General features: G+C 39.1%; 1 protein-coding gene across 2 annotated transcripts in view; it reads left to right on the plus strand.

The window, feature by feature from the left end:
• The window catches only part of LOC138651471 (tetraspanin-4-like), a 127,703-nt gene that overhangs the window by 97,582 nt on the left and 13,698 nt on the right, over positions 1-16,423 (plus strand). For both annotated transcript variants that reach the window (XM_069741706.1, XM_069741705.1), the window contains one exon: positions 11,958-12,086. In XM_069741706.1, the coding sequence (XP_069597807.1) occupies positions 11,958-12,086 (129 nt within the window). The remainder of the gene's footprint in view (positions 1-11,957; positions 12,087-16,423) is intronic.

Raw genomic sequence — 16,423 nt, forward strand, 5'->3', positions numbered from 1 at the left:
CAGATAACAAAGCTATATACAGCACATACAATACCACCATACAGTGCAAAGATAACAAAGCTATATACAGCACATACAATACCTCCATACAGTGCACAGATAACAAAGCTATATACAGCACATACAATACCTCCATACAGTGAACAAATAACAAAACTATATACAGCACATACAATACCACCATACAGTGCAGAAATAACAAAGCTATACACAGCACATACAATACCACCATACAGTGCACAGATAACAAAGCTATATACAGCACATACAATACCACCATACAGTGCACAGATCACAAAGCTATATACAACACATACAATACCACCATACAGTGCACAGATAACAAAGCTATATACAGCACATACAATACCTCCATACAGTGCACAGATAACAAAGCTATATACAGCACATACAATACCTCCATACAGTGTACAGATAACAAAGCTATATACAGCACAACAATGCCTCCATACAGTGCACAGATAACAAAGCTATATACAGCACATACAATACCATCATACAGTGCACAAATAACAAAGCTATATACAGCACATACAATACCACCATACCGTGCAGAAATCACAAAGCTATACCCAGCACATACAATACCACCATACAGTGCAGAAATAACAAAGCTATATACAGCACATACAATACCACCATACAGTGCACAGATAACAAAGCTATATACAGCACATACAATACCTCCATACAGTGCACAGATAAAGCTATATACAGCACATACAATACCACCATACAGTGCAGAAATAACAAAGCTATACACAGCACATACAATACCACCATACAGTGCACAAATAACAAAGCTATATACAGCACATACAATACCACCATACAGTGCAGAAATAACAAAGCTATACACAGCACATACAATACCACCATACAGTGCACAAATAACAAAGCTATATACAGCACATACAATATTTCCATACAGTGCAGATAACAAAGCTATATACAGCACATACAATACCACCATACAGTGCAAAGATAACAAAGCTATATACAGCACTTACAATACCTCCATACAGTGCACAGATAAAGCTATATACAGCACATACAATACCACCATACAGTGCAGAAATAAAGCTATACACAGCACATACAATACCACCATACAGTGCACAAATAACAAAGCTATATACAGCACATACAATACCTCCATATAGTGCACAGATAACAAAGCTATATACAGCACATAAAATACCTCCATATAGTGCACAGATAACAAAGCTATATACAGCACATACAATACCACCATACAGTGCAAAGATAACAAAGCTATATACAGCACATACAATACCACCATACAGTGCAAAGATAACAAAGCTATATACAGCACATACAATATTTCCATACAGTGCAGATAACAAAGCTATATACAGCACATACAATACCACCATGCAGTGCACAGATAACAAAGCTATATACAGCACATACAATACCTCCATACAGTGCACAGATAACAAAGCTATATACAGCACATACAATACCTCCATACAGTGCACAAATAACAAAGCTATATACAGCACATACAATACCACCATACAGTGCAGAAATAACAAAGCTATATACAGCACATACAATACCACCATACAGTGCACAAATAACAAAGCTATATACAGCACATACAATATTTCCATACAGTGCAGATAACAAAGCTATATACAGCACATACAATACCACCATACAGTGCAAAGATAACAAAGCTATATACAGCACATACAATACCTCCATACAGTGCACAGATAACAAAGCTATATTCAGCACATACAATACCACCATACAGTGCACAGATAACAAAGCTATATACAGCACATACAATACCACCATACAGTGCACAGATAACAAAGCTATATACAGCACATACAATACCACCATACAGTGCACAAATAACAAAGCTATATACAGCACATACAATACCACCATACAGTGCACAGATAACAAAGCTATATACAGCACATACAATACCTCCATACAGTGTACAGATAACAAAGCTATATACAGCACAACAATACCTCCATACAGTGCACAGATAACAAAGCTATATACAGCACAACAATACCACCATACAGTGCACAGATAACAAAGCTATATACAGCACATACAATACCACCATACAGTGCACAGATAACAAAGCTATACACAGCACATACAATACCACCATACAGTGCACAAATAACAAAGCTATATACAGCACATACAATATTTCCATACAGTGCAGATAACAAAGCTATATACAGCACATACAATACCACCATACAGTGCAAAGATAACAAAGCTATATACAGCACATACAATACCACCATACAGTGCAGAAATAACAAAGCTATATACAGCACATACAATACCTCCATACAGTGCACAAATAACAAAGCTATATACAGCACATACAATACCACCATACAGTGCACAGATAACAAAGCTATATATAGCACATACAATACCACCATACAGTGCACAGATAACAAAGCTATATACACCACATACAATACCACCATACAGTGCACAGATAACAAAGCTATATACAGCACATACAATACCACCATACAGTGCACAGATAACAAAGCTATATACAGCACATACAATACCACCATACAGTGCACAAATAACAAAGCTATATACAACACATACAATACCACCATACAGTGCAGAAATAACAAAGCTATATACAGCACATACAATACCACCATACAGTGCACAGATAACAAAGCTATATACAGCACATACAATACCTCCATACAGTGCACAGATAACAAAGCTATATACAGCACATACAATACCTCCATACAATGCAGAAATAACAAAGCTATATACAGCACATGCAATACCTCCATACAGTGCAGAAATAACAAAGCTATATAAAGCACATACAATACCTCCATACAGTGCACAGATAACAAAGCTATATACAGCACATACAATACCACCATACAGTGCACATATAACAAAGCTATATACAGCACATGCAATACCTCCATACAGTGCACAGATAACAAAGCTATATACAGCAAATACAATACCTCCATACAGTGCAGAAATAACAAAGCTATATACAGCACATACAATACCTACATACAGTGCACAGATAACAAAGCTATATACAGCACATACAATACCTCCATACAGTGCACATATAACAAAGCTATATACAGCACATGCAATACCTCCATACAGTGCACAGATAGCAAAGCTATATACAGCACATACAATACCTCCATACAGTGGAGAAATAACAAAGCTATATACAGCACATACAATACCTACATACAGTGCACAGATAACAAAGCTATATACAGCACATACAATACCTCCATACAGTGCACATATAACAAAGCTATATACAGCACATGCAATACCTCCATACAGTGCACAGATAGCAAAGCTATATACAGCACATACAATACCTCCATACAGTGCAGAAATAACAAAGCTATATACAGCACATACAATACCTACATACAGTGCACAGATAACAAAGCTATATACAGCACATACAATACCTACATACAGTGCACAGATAAAAAAGCTATATACAGCACATACAATACCACCATACAGTGCAGAAATAACAAAGCTATATAAAGCACATACAATACCTCCATACAGTGCACAGATAACAAAGCTATATACAGCACATACAATACCTCTATACAGTGCAGAGATAACAAAGCTATATACAGCACATACAATACCTCCATACAGTGCACAGATAACAAAGCTATATAGAGCACATACAATACCACTATACAGTGCACAAATAACAAAGCTATATATAGCACATACAATACCACCATACAGTGCACAGATAACAAAGCTATATACAGCACATACAATACCTCCATACAGTGCACATATAACAAAGCTATATACAGCACATGCAATACCACCATACAGTGCACAAATAACAAAGCTATATACAACACATACAATACCACCATACAGTGCAGAAATAACAAAGCTATATACAGCACATACAATACCACCATACAGTGCACAGATAACAAAGCTATATACAGCACATACAATACCTCCATACAGTGCACAGATAACAAAGCTATATACAGCACATACAATACCTCCATACAATGCAGAAATAACAAAGCTATATACAGCACATACAATACCTCCATACAGTGCACATATAACAAAGCTATATACAGCACATGCAATACCACCATACAATGCACAAATAACAAAGCTATATACAACACATACAATACCACCATACAGTGCAGAAATAACAAAGCTATATACAGCACATACAATACCACCATACAGTGCACAGATAACAAAGCTATATACAGCACATACAATACCTCCATACAGTGCACAGATAACAAAGCTATATACAGCACATACAATACCTCCATACAATGCAGAAATAACAAAGCTATATACAGCACATACAATACCTCCATACAGTGCACAGATAACAAAGCTATATACAGCACATACAATACCACCATACAGTGCACATATAACAAAGCTATATACAGCACATGCAATACCTCCATACAGTGCACAGATAACAAAGCTATATACAGCAAATACAATACCTCCATACAGTGCACATATAACAAAGCTATATACAGCACATACAATACCTCCATACAGTGCAGAAATAACAAAGCTATATACAGCACATACAATACCTACATACAGTGCACAGATAACAAAGCTATATACAGCACATACAATACCACCATACAGTGCAGAAATAACAAAGCTATATAAAGCACATACAATACCTCCATACAGTGCACAGATAACAAAGCTATATACAGCACATACGATACCTCCATACAGTGCAGAAATAACAAAGCTATATACAGCACATACAATACCTCCATACAGTGCACAGATAACAAAGCTATATAGAGCACATACAATACCACTATACAGTGCACAAATAACAAAGCTATATATAGCACATACAATACCACCATACAGTGCACAGATAACAAAGCTATATACAGCACATACAATACCTCCATACAGTGCACATATAACAAAGCTATATACAGCACATGCAATACCTCCATACAGTGCACAGATAACAAAGCTATATACAGCACATACAATGCCTCCATACAGTGCACATATAACAAAGCTATATACAGCACATGCAATACCTCCAAACAGTGCACAGATAACAAAGCTATATACAGCACATACAATACCACCATACAGTGCACAGATAACAAAGCTATATACAGCATATACAATACCTCCATACAGTGCACAGATAACAAAGCTATATACAGAACATGCAATACCTCCATACAGTGCACAGATAACAAAGCTATATACAGCACATACAATACCTCCATACAGTGCAGAAATAACAAAGCTATATACAGCACATACAATGCCTCCATACAGTGCACATATAACAATGCTATATACAGCACATACAATGCCTCCATACAGTGCACGTATAACAAAGCTATATACAGCACATGCAATACCTCCATACAGTGCACAGATAACAAAGCTATATACAGCACATACAATGCCTCCATACAGTGCACATATAACAAAGCTATATACAGCACATGCAATACCTCCAAACAGTGCACAGATAACAAAGCTATATACAGCACATACAATACCACCATACAGTGCACAGATAACAAAGCTATATACAGCACATACAATACCTCCATACAGTGCAGAAATAACAAAGCTATATACAGCACATACAATACCTCCATACAGTGCAGAAATAACAAAGCTATATACAGCACATACAATACCTCCATACAGTGCACATATAACAAAGCTATATACAGCACATGCAATACCTCCATACAGTGCACAGATAACAAAGCTATATACAGCACATACAATACCACCATACAGTGCACATATAACAAAGCTATATACAGCACATGCAATACCTCCATACAGTGCACAGATAACAAAGCTATATACAGCACATACAATGCCTCTATACAGTGCACATATAACAAAGCTATATACAGCACATGCAATACCTCCATACAGTGCACAGACAACAAAGATATATACAGCACATACAATACCTCCATACAGTGCACAGATAACAAAGCTATATACAGCACATACAATACCTCCATACAGTGCACAGATAACAAAGCTATATACAGCACATACAATACCACCATACAGTGCACAGATAACAAAGCTATATACAGCACATACAATACCTCCATACAGTGCACAGATAACAAAGCTATATACAGCACATAAAATACCTCCATACAGTGCACAGATAACAAAGCTATATACAGCACATACAATATCTCCATACAGTGCACAGATAACAAAGCTATATACAGCACATACAATACCACCATACAGTGCAGAGATAACAAAGCTATATACAGCACATACAGTACCACCATACAGTGCACAGATAAGAAAGCTATATACAGCACATACAATACCACGATACAGTGCACAGATAAGAAAGCTATATACAGCACATACAATACCTCCATACAGTGCACAGATAAGAAAGCTATATACAGCACATACAATACCTCCATACAGTGCACAGATAAGAAAGCTATATACAGCACATACAATACCTCCATACAGTGCACAGATAACAAAGCTATATACAGCACATACAATACCACCATACAGTGCAGAGATAACAAAGCTATATACAGCACATACAATACCACCATACAGTGCAGAGATAACAAAGCTATATACAGCACATACAATACCTCCATACAGTGCACAGATAACAAAGCTATATACAGCACATACAATACCTCCATACAGTGCACAGATAACAAAGCTATATACAGCACATATAATACCTCCATACAGTGCACAGATAACAAAGCTATATACAGCACATACAATACCACCATACAGTGCACATATAACTAAGCTATATACAGCACATACAATGCCTCCATACAGTGCACAGATAACAAAGCTATATACAACACATACAATACCACCATACAGTGCAGAAATAACAAAGCTATATACAGCACATACAATACCACCATACAGTGCAGAAATAACAAAGCTATATACAGCACATACAATACGTCCATACAGTGCACAGATAACAAAGCTATATACAGCACATACAATGCCTCCATACAGTGCACATATAACAAAACTATATACAGCACATGCAATACCTCCAAACAGTGCACAGATAACAAAGCTATATACAGCACATACAATACCACCATACAGTGCACAGATAACAAAGCTATATACAGCACATACAATACCTCCATACAGTGCAGAAATAACAAAGCTATATACAGCACATACAATACCTCCATACAGTGCAGAAATAACAAAGCTATATACAGCACATACAATACCTCCATACAGTGCACATATAACAAAGCTATATACAGCACATGCAATACCTCCATACCGGGCACAGATAACAAAGCTATATACAGCACATACAATACCACCATACAGTGCACATATAACAAAGCTATATACAGCACATGCAATACCTCCATACAGTGCACAGATAACAAAGCTATATACAGCACATACAATGCCTCCATACAGTGCACATATAACAAAGCTATATACAACACATGCAATACCTCCATACAGTGCACAGACAACAAAGATATATACAGCACATACAATACCTCCATACAGTGCACAGATAACAAAGCTATATACAGCACATACAATACCTCCATACAGTGCACAGATAACAAAGCTATATACAGCACATACAATACCACCATACAGTGCACAGATAACAAAGCTATATACAGCACATACAATACCTCCATACAGTGCACAGATAACAAAGCTATATACAGCACATAAAATACCTCCATACAGTGCACAGATAACAAAGCTATATACAGCACATACAATATCTCCATACAGTGCACAGATAACAAAGCTATATACAGCACATACAATACCACCATACAGTGCAGAGATAACAAAGCTATATACAGCACATACAGTACCACCATACAGTGCACAGATAAGAAAGCTATATACAGCACATACAATACCACGATACAGTGCACAGATAAGAAAGCTATATACAGCACATACAATACCTCCATACAGTGCACAGATAAGAAAGCTATATACAGCACATACAATACCTCCATACAGTGCACAGATAAGAAAGCTATATACAGCACATACAATACCTCCATACAGTGCACAGATAACAAAGCTATATACAGCACATACAATACCACCATACAGTGCAGAGATAACAAAGCTATATACAGCACATACAATACCTCCATACAGTGCACAGATAACAAAGCTATATACAGCACATACAATACCTCCATACAGTGCACAGATAACAAAGCTATATACAGCACATATAATACCTCCATACAGTGCACAGATAACAAAGCTATATACAGCACATACAATACCACCATACAGTGCACATATAACTAAGCTATATACAGCACATACAATGCCTCCATACAGTGTACAGATAACAAAGCTATATACAACACATACAATACCACCATACAGTGCAGAAATAACAAAGCTATATACAGCACATACAATACCACCATACAGTGCAGAAATAACAAAGCTATATACAGCACATACAATACCTCCATACAGTGCACAGATAACAAAGCTATATAAAGCACATACAATACTTCCATACAGTGCACAGATAACAAAGCTATATACAGCACATACAATACCACCATACAGTGCAGAAATTATTGTATTCTATCAATATTCCACCAGTATTCCGTCAATATTCCACCAGTATTCCATCAATATTCCACCAGTGTTCCATCAATATTTTTCCAGTATTCTGTCAATAATCCACCAGTATTCCATCAATATTACACCAGTATTCCGTCAATATTACACCAGTATTCTGTCAATATTACAACAGTATTCCATCAATATTACACCAGTATTCCGTCAATATTACACCAGTATTCTGTCAATATTACACCTGTATTCCATCAATATTACACCAGCATTCTATCAATATTACACTAGTATTCTGTCAATATTACACCTGTATTCCATCAATATTCCGCCAGTATTCTGTCAATATTACAACAATATTCCATCAATATTACACCAATATTCCGTGAATATTACACCAGTATTCTGTCAATATTACACCAGTATTCCATCAATATTCCGCCAGTATTCCGTCAATATTACACCGGTTTTCCATCAATATTACACCAGTATTCTGTCAATATTACAACAGTATTCCATCAATATTACACCAGTATTCCGTCAATATTCCACCAGTATTCTGTCAATATTACACCTGTATTCCATCAATATTACACCAGTATTCCATCAATATTCCGCCAGTATTCCGTCAATATTACACCGGTTTTCCGTCAATATTCCACCAGTATTCTATCAATATTACACCAGTATTCCGTCAATGTTCCTCCAATATTATGTCAATATACCACCAGTATTCCATCAATATTTTTCCAGTATTCTGTCAATAATCCAGCAGTATTCTTTCAATATTCCACCAGTATTCTATCAATATTACACCAGTATTCTATCAATATTACACCAGTATTCCGTCAATGTTCCTCCAATATTATGTCAATATTCCACCAGTATTCCGTCAATATTACACCAGTATTCTGTCGATATTCCTCCAGTATTCCATCAATATTTTTCCAGTATTCTGTCGATAATCCAGCAGTATTCCATCAATATTACACCAGTATTCCGTCAATAATCCTCCAGTATTCCGTCAATATTATACCAGTATTCTATCAATATTACACCAGTATTCTATCAATATTCCACCAGTATTCTATCAATATTACACCAGTATTCTATCAATATTACACCAGTATTTCGTCAATGTTCCTCCAATATTATGTCAATATTACACCAGTATTCCATCAATGTTTTTCCAGTATTCTGTCAATAATCCAGCAGTATTCCATCAATATTACACCAGTATTCTGTCAATAATCCAGCAGTATTCCATCAATATTACACCAGTATTCTATCAATATTACACCAGTATTCTATCAATATTCTACCAGTATTCCATCAATATTCCTCCAGTATTCCGTCAATATTCCACCAGTATTCTATCAATATTACACCAGTATTCTATCAATATTCCTCCAGTATTCTATCAATATTCCACCAGTATTCTATCAATATTACACCAGTATTCCATCAATATTCCTCCAGTATTCTATCAATATTACACCAGTATTCCATCAATATTACACCAGTATTCCATCAATATTACACCAGTATTCCATCAATATTCCACCAGTATTCCATCAATATTCCACCAGTATTCTATCAATTTTACACCAGTATTCCATCAATATTACACCAGTATTCCATCAATATTCCACCAGTATTCTATCAATATTCCACCAGTATTCCATCAATATTACACCAGTATTCCATCAATATTCCACCAGTATTCTATCAATATTCCACCAGTATTCTATCAATATTACACCAGTATTCCATCAATATTCCACCAGTATTCTATCAATATTACACCAGTATTCCATCAATATTACACCAGTATTCCATCAATATTACACCAGTATTCTATCAATATTCCACCAGTATTCTATCAATATTACACCAGTATTCCATCAATATTCCACCAGTATTCTATCAATATTCCACCAGTATTCCATCAATATTCCACCAGTATTCCATCAATATTCCACCAGTATTCCATCAATATTCCTCCAGTATTCCATCAATATTCCTCCAGTATTCTATCAATATTACACCAGTATTCTATCAATATTACACCAGTATTCTATCAATATTACACCAGTATTCCATCAATATTCCTCCAGTATTCTATCAATATTACACCAGTATTCTATCAATATTACACCAGTATTCTATCAATATTACACCAGTATTCCATCAATATTCCTCCAGTATTCTATCAATATTACACCAGTATTCTATCAATATTACACCAGTATTCCATCAATATTACACCAGTATTCCATCAATATTACACCAGTATTCCATCAATATTCCACCAGTATTCTATCAATATTACACCAGTATTCTATCAATATTACACCAGTATTCCATCAATATTCCTCCAGTATTCTATCAATATTCCACCAGTATTCTATCAATATTACACCAGTATTCCATCAATATTCTGCCAGTATTCCGTCAATATTACACCAGTATTCTGTCAATATTCCACCAGTATTCTATCAATATTAGACCAGTATTCCATCAATATTACACCAGTATTCCATCAATATTCCACCAGTATTCTATCAATTTTACACCAGTATTCCATCAATATTACACCAGTATTCCACCAGTATTCTATCAATATTACACCAGTATTCCATCAATATTACACCAGTATTCCGTCAATATTACACCAGTATTCCGTCAATATTCCACCAGTATTCCGTCAATATTCCACCAGTATTCCATCAATATTCCACCAGTATTCCATCAATATTCCACCAGTATTCCATCAATATTCCACCAGTATTCCGTCAATATTCCACCAGTATTCCGTCAATATTCCACCAGTATTCCGTCAATATTCCACCAGTATTCCGTCAATATTCCAGAAGTATTCCGTCAATATTCCACCAGTATTCCATCAATATTACACCAGTATTCTATCAATATTCCAGCAGTATTCTATCAATATTCGGCCAGTATTCCATCAATATTCCTCCAGTATTCCGTCAATATTACACCAGTATTCTATCAATATTACACCAGTATTCTGTCAATATTGTGGATTAGTGAAGGCTGCAGCGACCACTGATTGTCTGCAGCGGTCATATGACATACAGTTAATGTTACTACGACCATTACCAGAATAGTCCTGCTATGTGGTTACATCTATGGCTGTTGTCAGTAGATTATTGAATGGCGCCTGATGTGTCCTCTTTCCTGGATCAGCTTTCTTATCTTTTATCTTGCAGTTCCGATGTTGCGGAGTGAAGAACTACACCGATTGGCTGGAGATGCGTAATAGCACCCTTGTGCCGCACTCTTGCTGTATGGAGCACAGCCCTTCCTGCCAAAGCAACCCCGGCACCTGGTGGAAAGATGTGAGTGCTGCATGCTCTTTGTGATAGGACAGGTCGTTACGCGGGGGTCTCCCTTGAATATTTGATAAAATTTAGGCCCCTGCTCAACTTCAAGTTTAAAGTTCTCCCATGAGATTAGAAAAAAACGGTCCGCTTCTATTCCAAAAACAGCACCACCCCTGTCTTGTGGCCGCGTCTGGTATTGCAGAGTGGTGCTGTTTTTGGATACATCAAAAATGAGATGATTTTGCCTGTCCCCCATTAGAACAATCCGTGTCCCATCATCTTCCGGTGTCATCTGTGTCATGTTTGCTTCTTGTCATTACTTACAGTATTTAGCACTGGCCTTTATATGTCAGAGCTGCGTCTCCTGGGCCCGTCTCTAAGCCTTCGTTCTTACAGCATTTGACCTAGTTTTCCGGTAACAGATCTGCAGGCTCCACTGACGCACGGTACCTGCCCAGTCACCGCCATCTCATATCTGCTCCTTCTCATCCTGGACACTGGCAAATCCTGCACCACAACATTGAAGTTACATGTTTCCTCTCAAAATGTAATTCTCTTAGGCCCATACACACTATCACTACCTTAGGCACATACACAGTATCGCTCCCTTAGGCCCATACACAGTGTCACTCCCTTAGGCCCATACACAATATCACTCCCTTAGGCCCATACACACTATCACTGCCTTAGGCCCATACACAGTATCACTCCCTTAGGCCCATACACAGTATCACTCCCTTAGGCCCATACACAATATCACTCCCTTAGGCCCATACACAGTATCACTCCCTTAGGCCCATACACAATATCGCTCCCTTAGGCCCATACACAGTATCACTCCCTTAGGCCCATACACAGTATCACTCCCTTAGGCCCATACACAATATCACTCCCTTAGGCCCATACACAATATCACTCCCTTAGGCTCATACACAGTATCACTCCCTTAGGCCCATACACAATATCACTCCCTTAGGTCCATACACAGTATCACTCCCTTAGGCCCATACACAGTATCGCTCCCTTAGGCCCATACACAGTATCGCTCCCTCAGGCCCATACACAGTATCACTCCCTTAGGCCCATACACAATATCACTCCCTTAGGCCCATACACAATATCACTCCCTTAGGCTCATACACACTATCACTCCCTTAGGCCCATACACAATATCACTCCCTTAGGCCCATACACAGTATCACTCCCTCAGGCCCATACACACTATCACTCCCTTAGGCCCATACACAGTATCACTCCCTTAGGCCCATACACAGTATCGCTCCCTTAGGCCCATACACAGTATCGCTCCCTTAGGCCCATACACAGTATCACTCCCTTAGGCCCATACACACTATCACTACCTTAGGCTCATACACAATATCACTCCCTTAGGCCCATGCACACTATCACTGCCTTAAGCCCATACATAGTATCACTCCCTTAGGCCCATGCACACTATCACTACCTTAGGCTCATACACACTATCACTCCCTTAGGCCCATACACAATATCACTCCCTTAGGCCCATACACAGTATTACTCCCTTAGGCCCATACACAGTATCACTCCCTTAGGCCCATACACACTATCACTACCTTAGGCTCATACACAATATCACTCTCTTAGGCCCATACACAGTGTCACTCCCTTAGGCCCATACACACTATCACTCCCTTAGGCCCATACACACTATCACTGCCTTCAGCTCATACACAGTATCTCTCCCTTAGGCCCATACACAATATCACTCCCTTAGGCCCATACACAGTATCACTCCCTTAGGCCCATACACAATATCACTCCCTTAGGCTCATACACACTATCACTGCCTTAGGCCCATACACAGTATCACTCCCTTAGGCCCATACACAGTATCACTCCCTTAGGCCCATACACAATATCACTCCCTTAGGCCCATACACAGTATCGCTCCCTTAGGCCCATACACTATGTCACCATCTTAGGCCCATACACAGTATCACTCCCTTAGGCCCATACACAATATCACTCCCTTAGGCCCATACACAGTATCACTCCCTTAGGCACATACACAGTATCACTCCCTTAGGCCCATACACACTATCACTCCCTTAGGCCCATACACAGTATCACTCCCTTAGGCCCATACACAGTATCGCTCCCTTAGGCCCATACACTATGTCACCATCTTAGGCCCATACACAGTATCGCTCCCTTAGGCCCATACACAGTATCACTCCCTTAGGCCACATACACAGTATCACTCCCTTAGGCCCATACACAGTGTCACTCCCTTAGGCCCATACACAATATCACTCCCTTAAGCCCATACACAGTATCACTCCCTTAGGCCACATACACAGTATCACTCCAATGAGACTCATACACTATGTCACCATCTTAGGCCCATACACAGTATCACTCCCTTAGGCCCATACACACTATCACTCCCTTAGGCCCATACACAATATCACTCCCTTAGGCCCATACACAGTATCACTCCCTCAGGCCCATACACAGTATCACTCCCTTAGGCCCATACACAGTATCACTCCCTTAGGCCCATGCACAGTATCGCTCCCTTAGGCCCATACACAGTATCGCTCCCTTAGGCCCATACACAGTATCGCTCCCTTAGGCCCATACACAGTATCACTCCCTTAGGCCCATACACACTATCACTACCTTAGGCTCATACACAATATCACTCCCTTAGGCCCATGCACACTATCACTGCCTTAAGCCCATACATAGTATCACTCCCTTAGGCCCATACACAATATCACTCCCTCAGGCCCATACACAGTATCACTCCCTCAGGCCCATACACAGTATCACTCCCTTAGGCCCATACACAGTATCACTCCCTTAGGCCCATACACGCTATCACTACCTTAGGCCCATACACAATATCACTCCCTTAGGCCCATACAGAGTATCACTCCCTTAGGCCCATACACAGTATCACTCCCTTAGGCCCATACACACTATCACTACCTTAGGCTCATACACAATATCACTCCCTTAGGCCCATACACAGTGTCACTCCCTTAGGCCCATACACACTATCACTCCCTTAGGCTCATACACAATATCGCTCCCTTAGGCCCATACACAGTATCACTCCCTTAGGCCCATACACAGTATCACTCCCTTAGGCCCATACACACTATCACTACCTTAGGCACATACACAATATCACTCCCTTAGGCCCATACACAGTGTCACTCCCTTAGGCCCATACACACTATCACTCCCTTAGGCCCATACACACTATCACTGCCTTCAGCTCATACACAGTATCTCTCCCTTAGGCCCATACACAATATCACTCCCTTAGGCCCATACACAGTATCACTCCCTTAGGCCCATACACAATATCACTCCCTTAGGCCCATACACAATATCACTCCCTTGGGCCCATACACAGTATCACTGCCTTAAGCCTCATACACACTATCACTCCCTTAGGCCCATACACACTATCACTCCCTTAGGCCCATACACAATATCACTCCCTTAGGCTCATACACACTATCACTTCCTTAGGCTCATACACACTATCACTGCCTTAGGCCCATACACAATATCACTCCCTTAGGCTCATACACAATATCACTCCCTTAGGCTCATACACAATATCACTCCCTTCGGCTCATACACAATATCACTTCCTTAGGCCCATACACACTATCACTGCCTTCAGCTCATACACAATATCACTCCCTTAGGCCCATACACACTATCACTGCCATAAGCCTCATACACAATATCACTCCCTTAGGCCCATACACACTATCACTGCCTTCAGCTCATACACAATATCACTCCCTTAGGCTCATACACAATATCACTCCCTTAGGCCCATACACGCTATCACTCCCTTAGGTCCATACACACTATCACTGCCTTCAGCTCATACACAATATCACTCCCTTAGGCCCATACACACTATCACTGCCTTCAGCTCATACACAATATCACTCCCTTAGGCCCATACACACTATCACTGCCTTCAGCTCATACACAATATCACTCCCTTAGGCGCATACACTGAATGGCCTAGAGGCCCCGATAGACATTAAAAATTATTTTTGGCCTAAATCGAGTATTTCAGGACAATGTACTGTGCATGTGGCCTCCTAACTCTTCCCCAACAGATGATGATAACAGAAAGATGAATTTAACATATTGAATTTCAAGGCAAAATCCATTTGCTCCTCATGGTGATGTCCAGCAGCGGCTCTCCCATTGTAAACACATGCACACTCTGATAAAGCGAGCATTCATGTATAGGGGGGGATCTAAAGGAATAGCTGTCGCCAGGAAAGAAGAACTCCTATACACACTGGCAGGGCACTTACTTAGACTTG

The sequence above is a fragment of the Ranitomeya imitator genome, chromosome 10 (assembly GCF_032444005.1).
Source record: "Ranitomeya imitator isolate aRanImi1 chromosome 10, aRanImi1.pri, whole genome shotgun sequence".
NCBI lineage: Eukaryota > Metazoa > Chordata > Amphibia > Anura > Dendrobatidae > Ranitomeya > Ranitomeya imitator.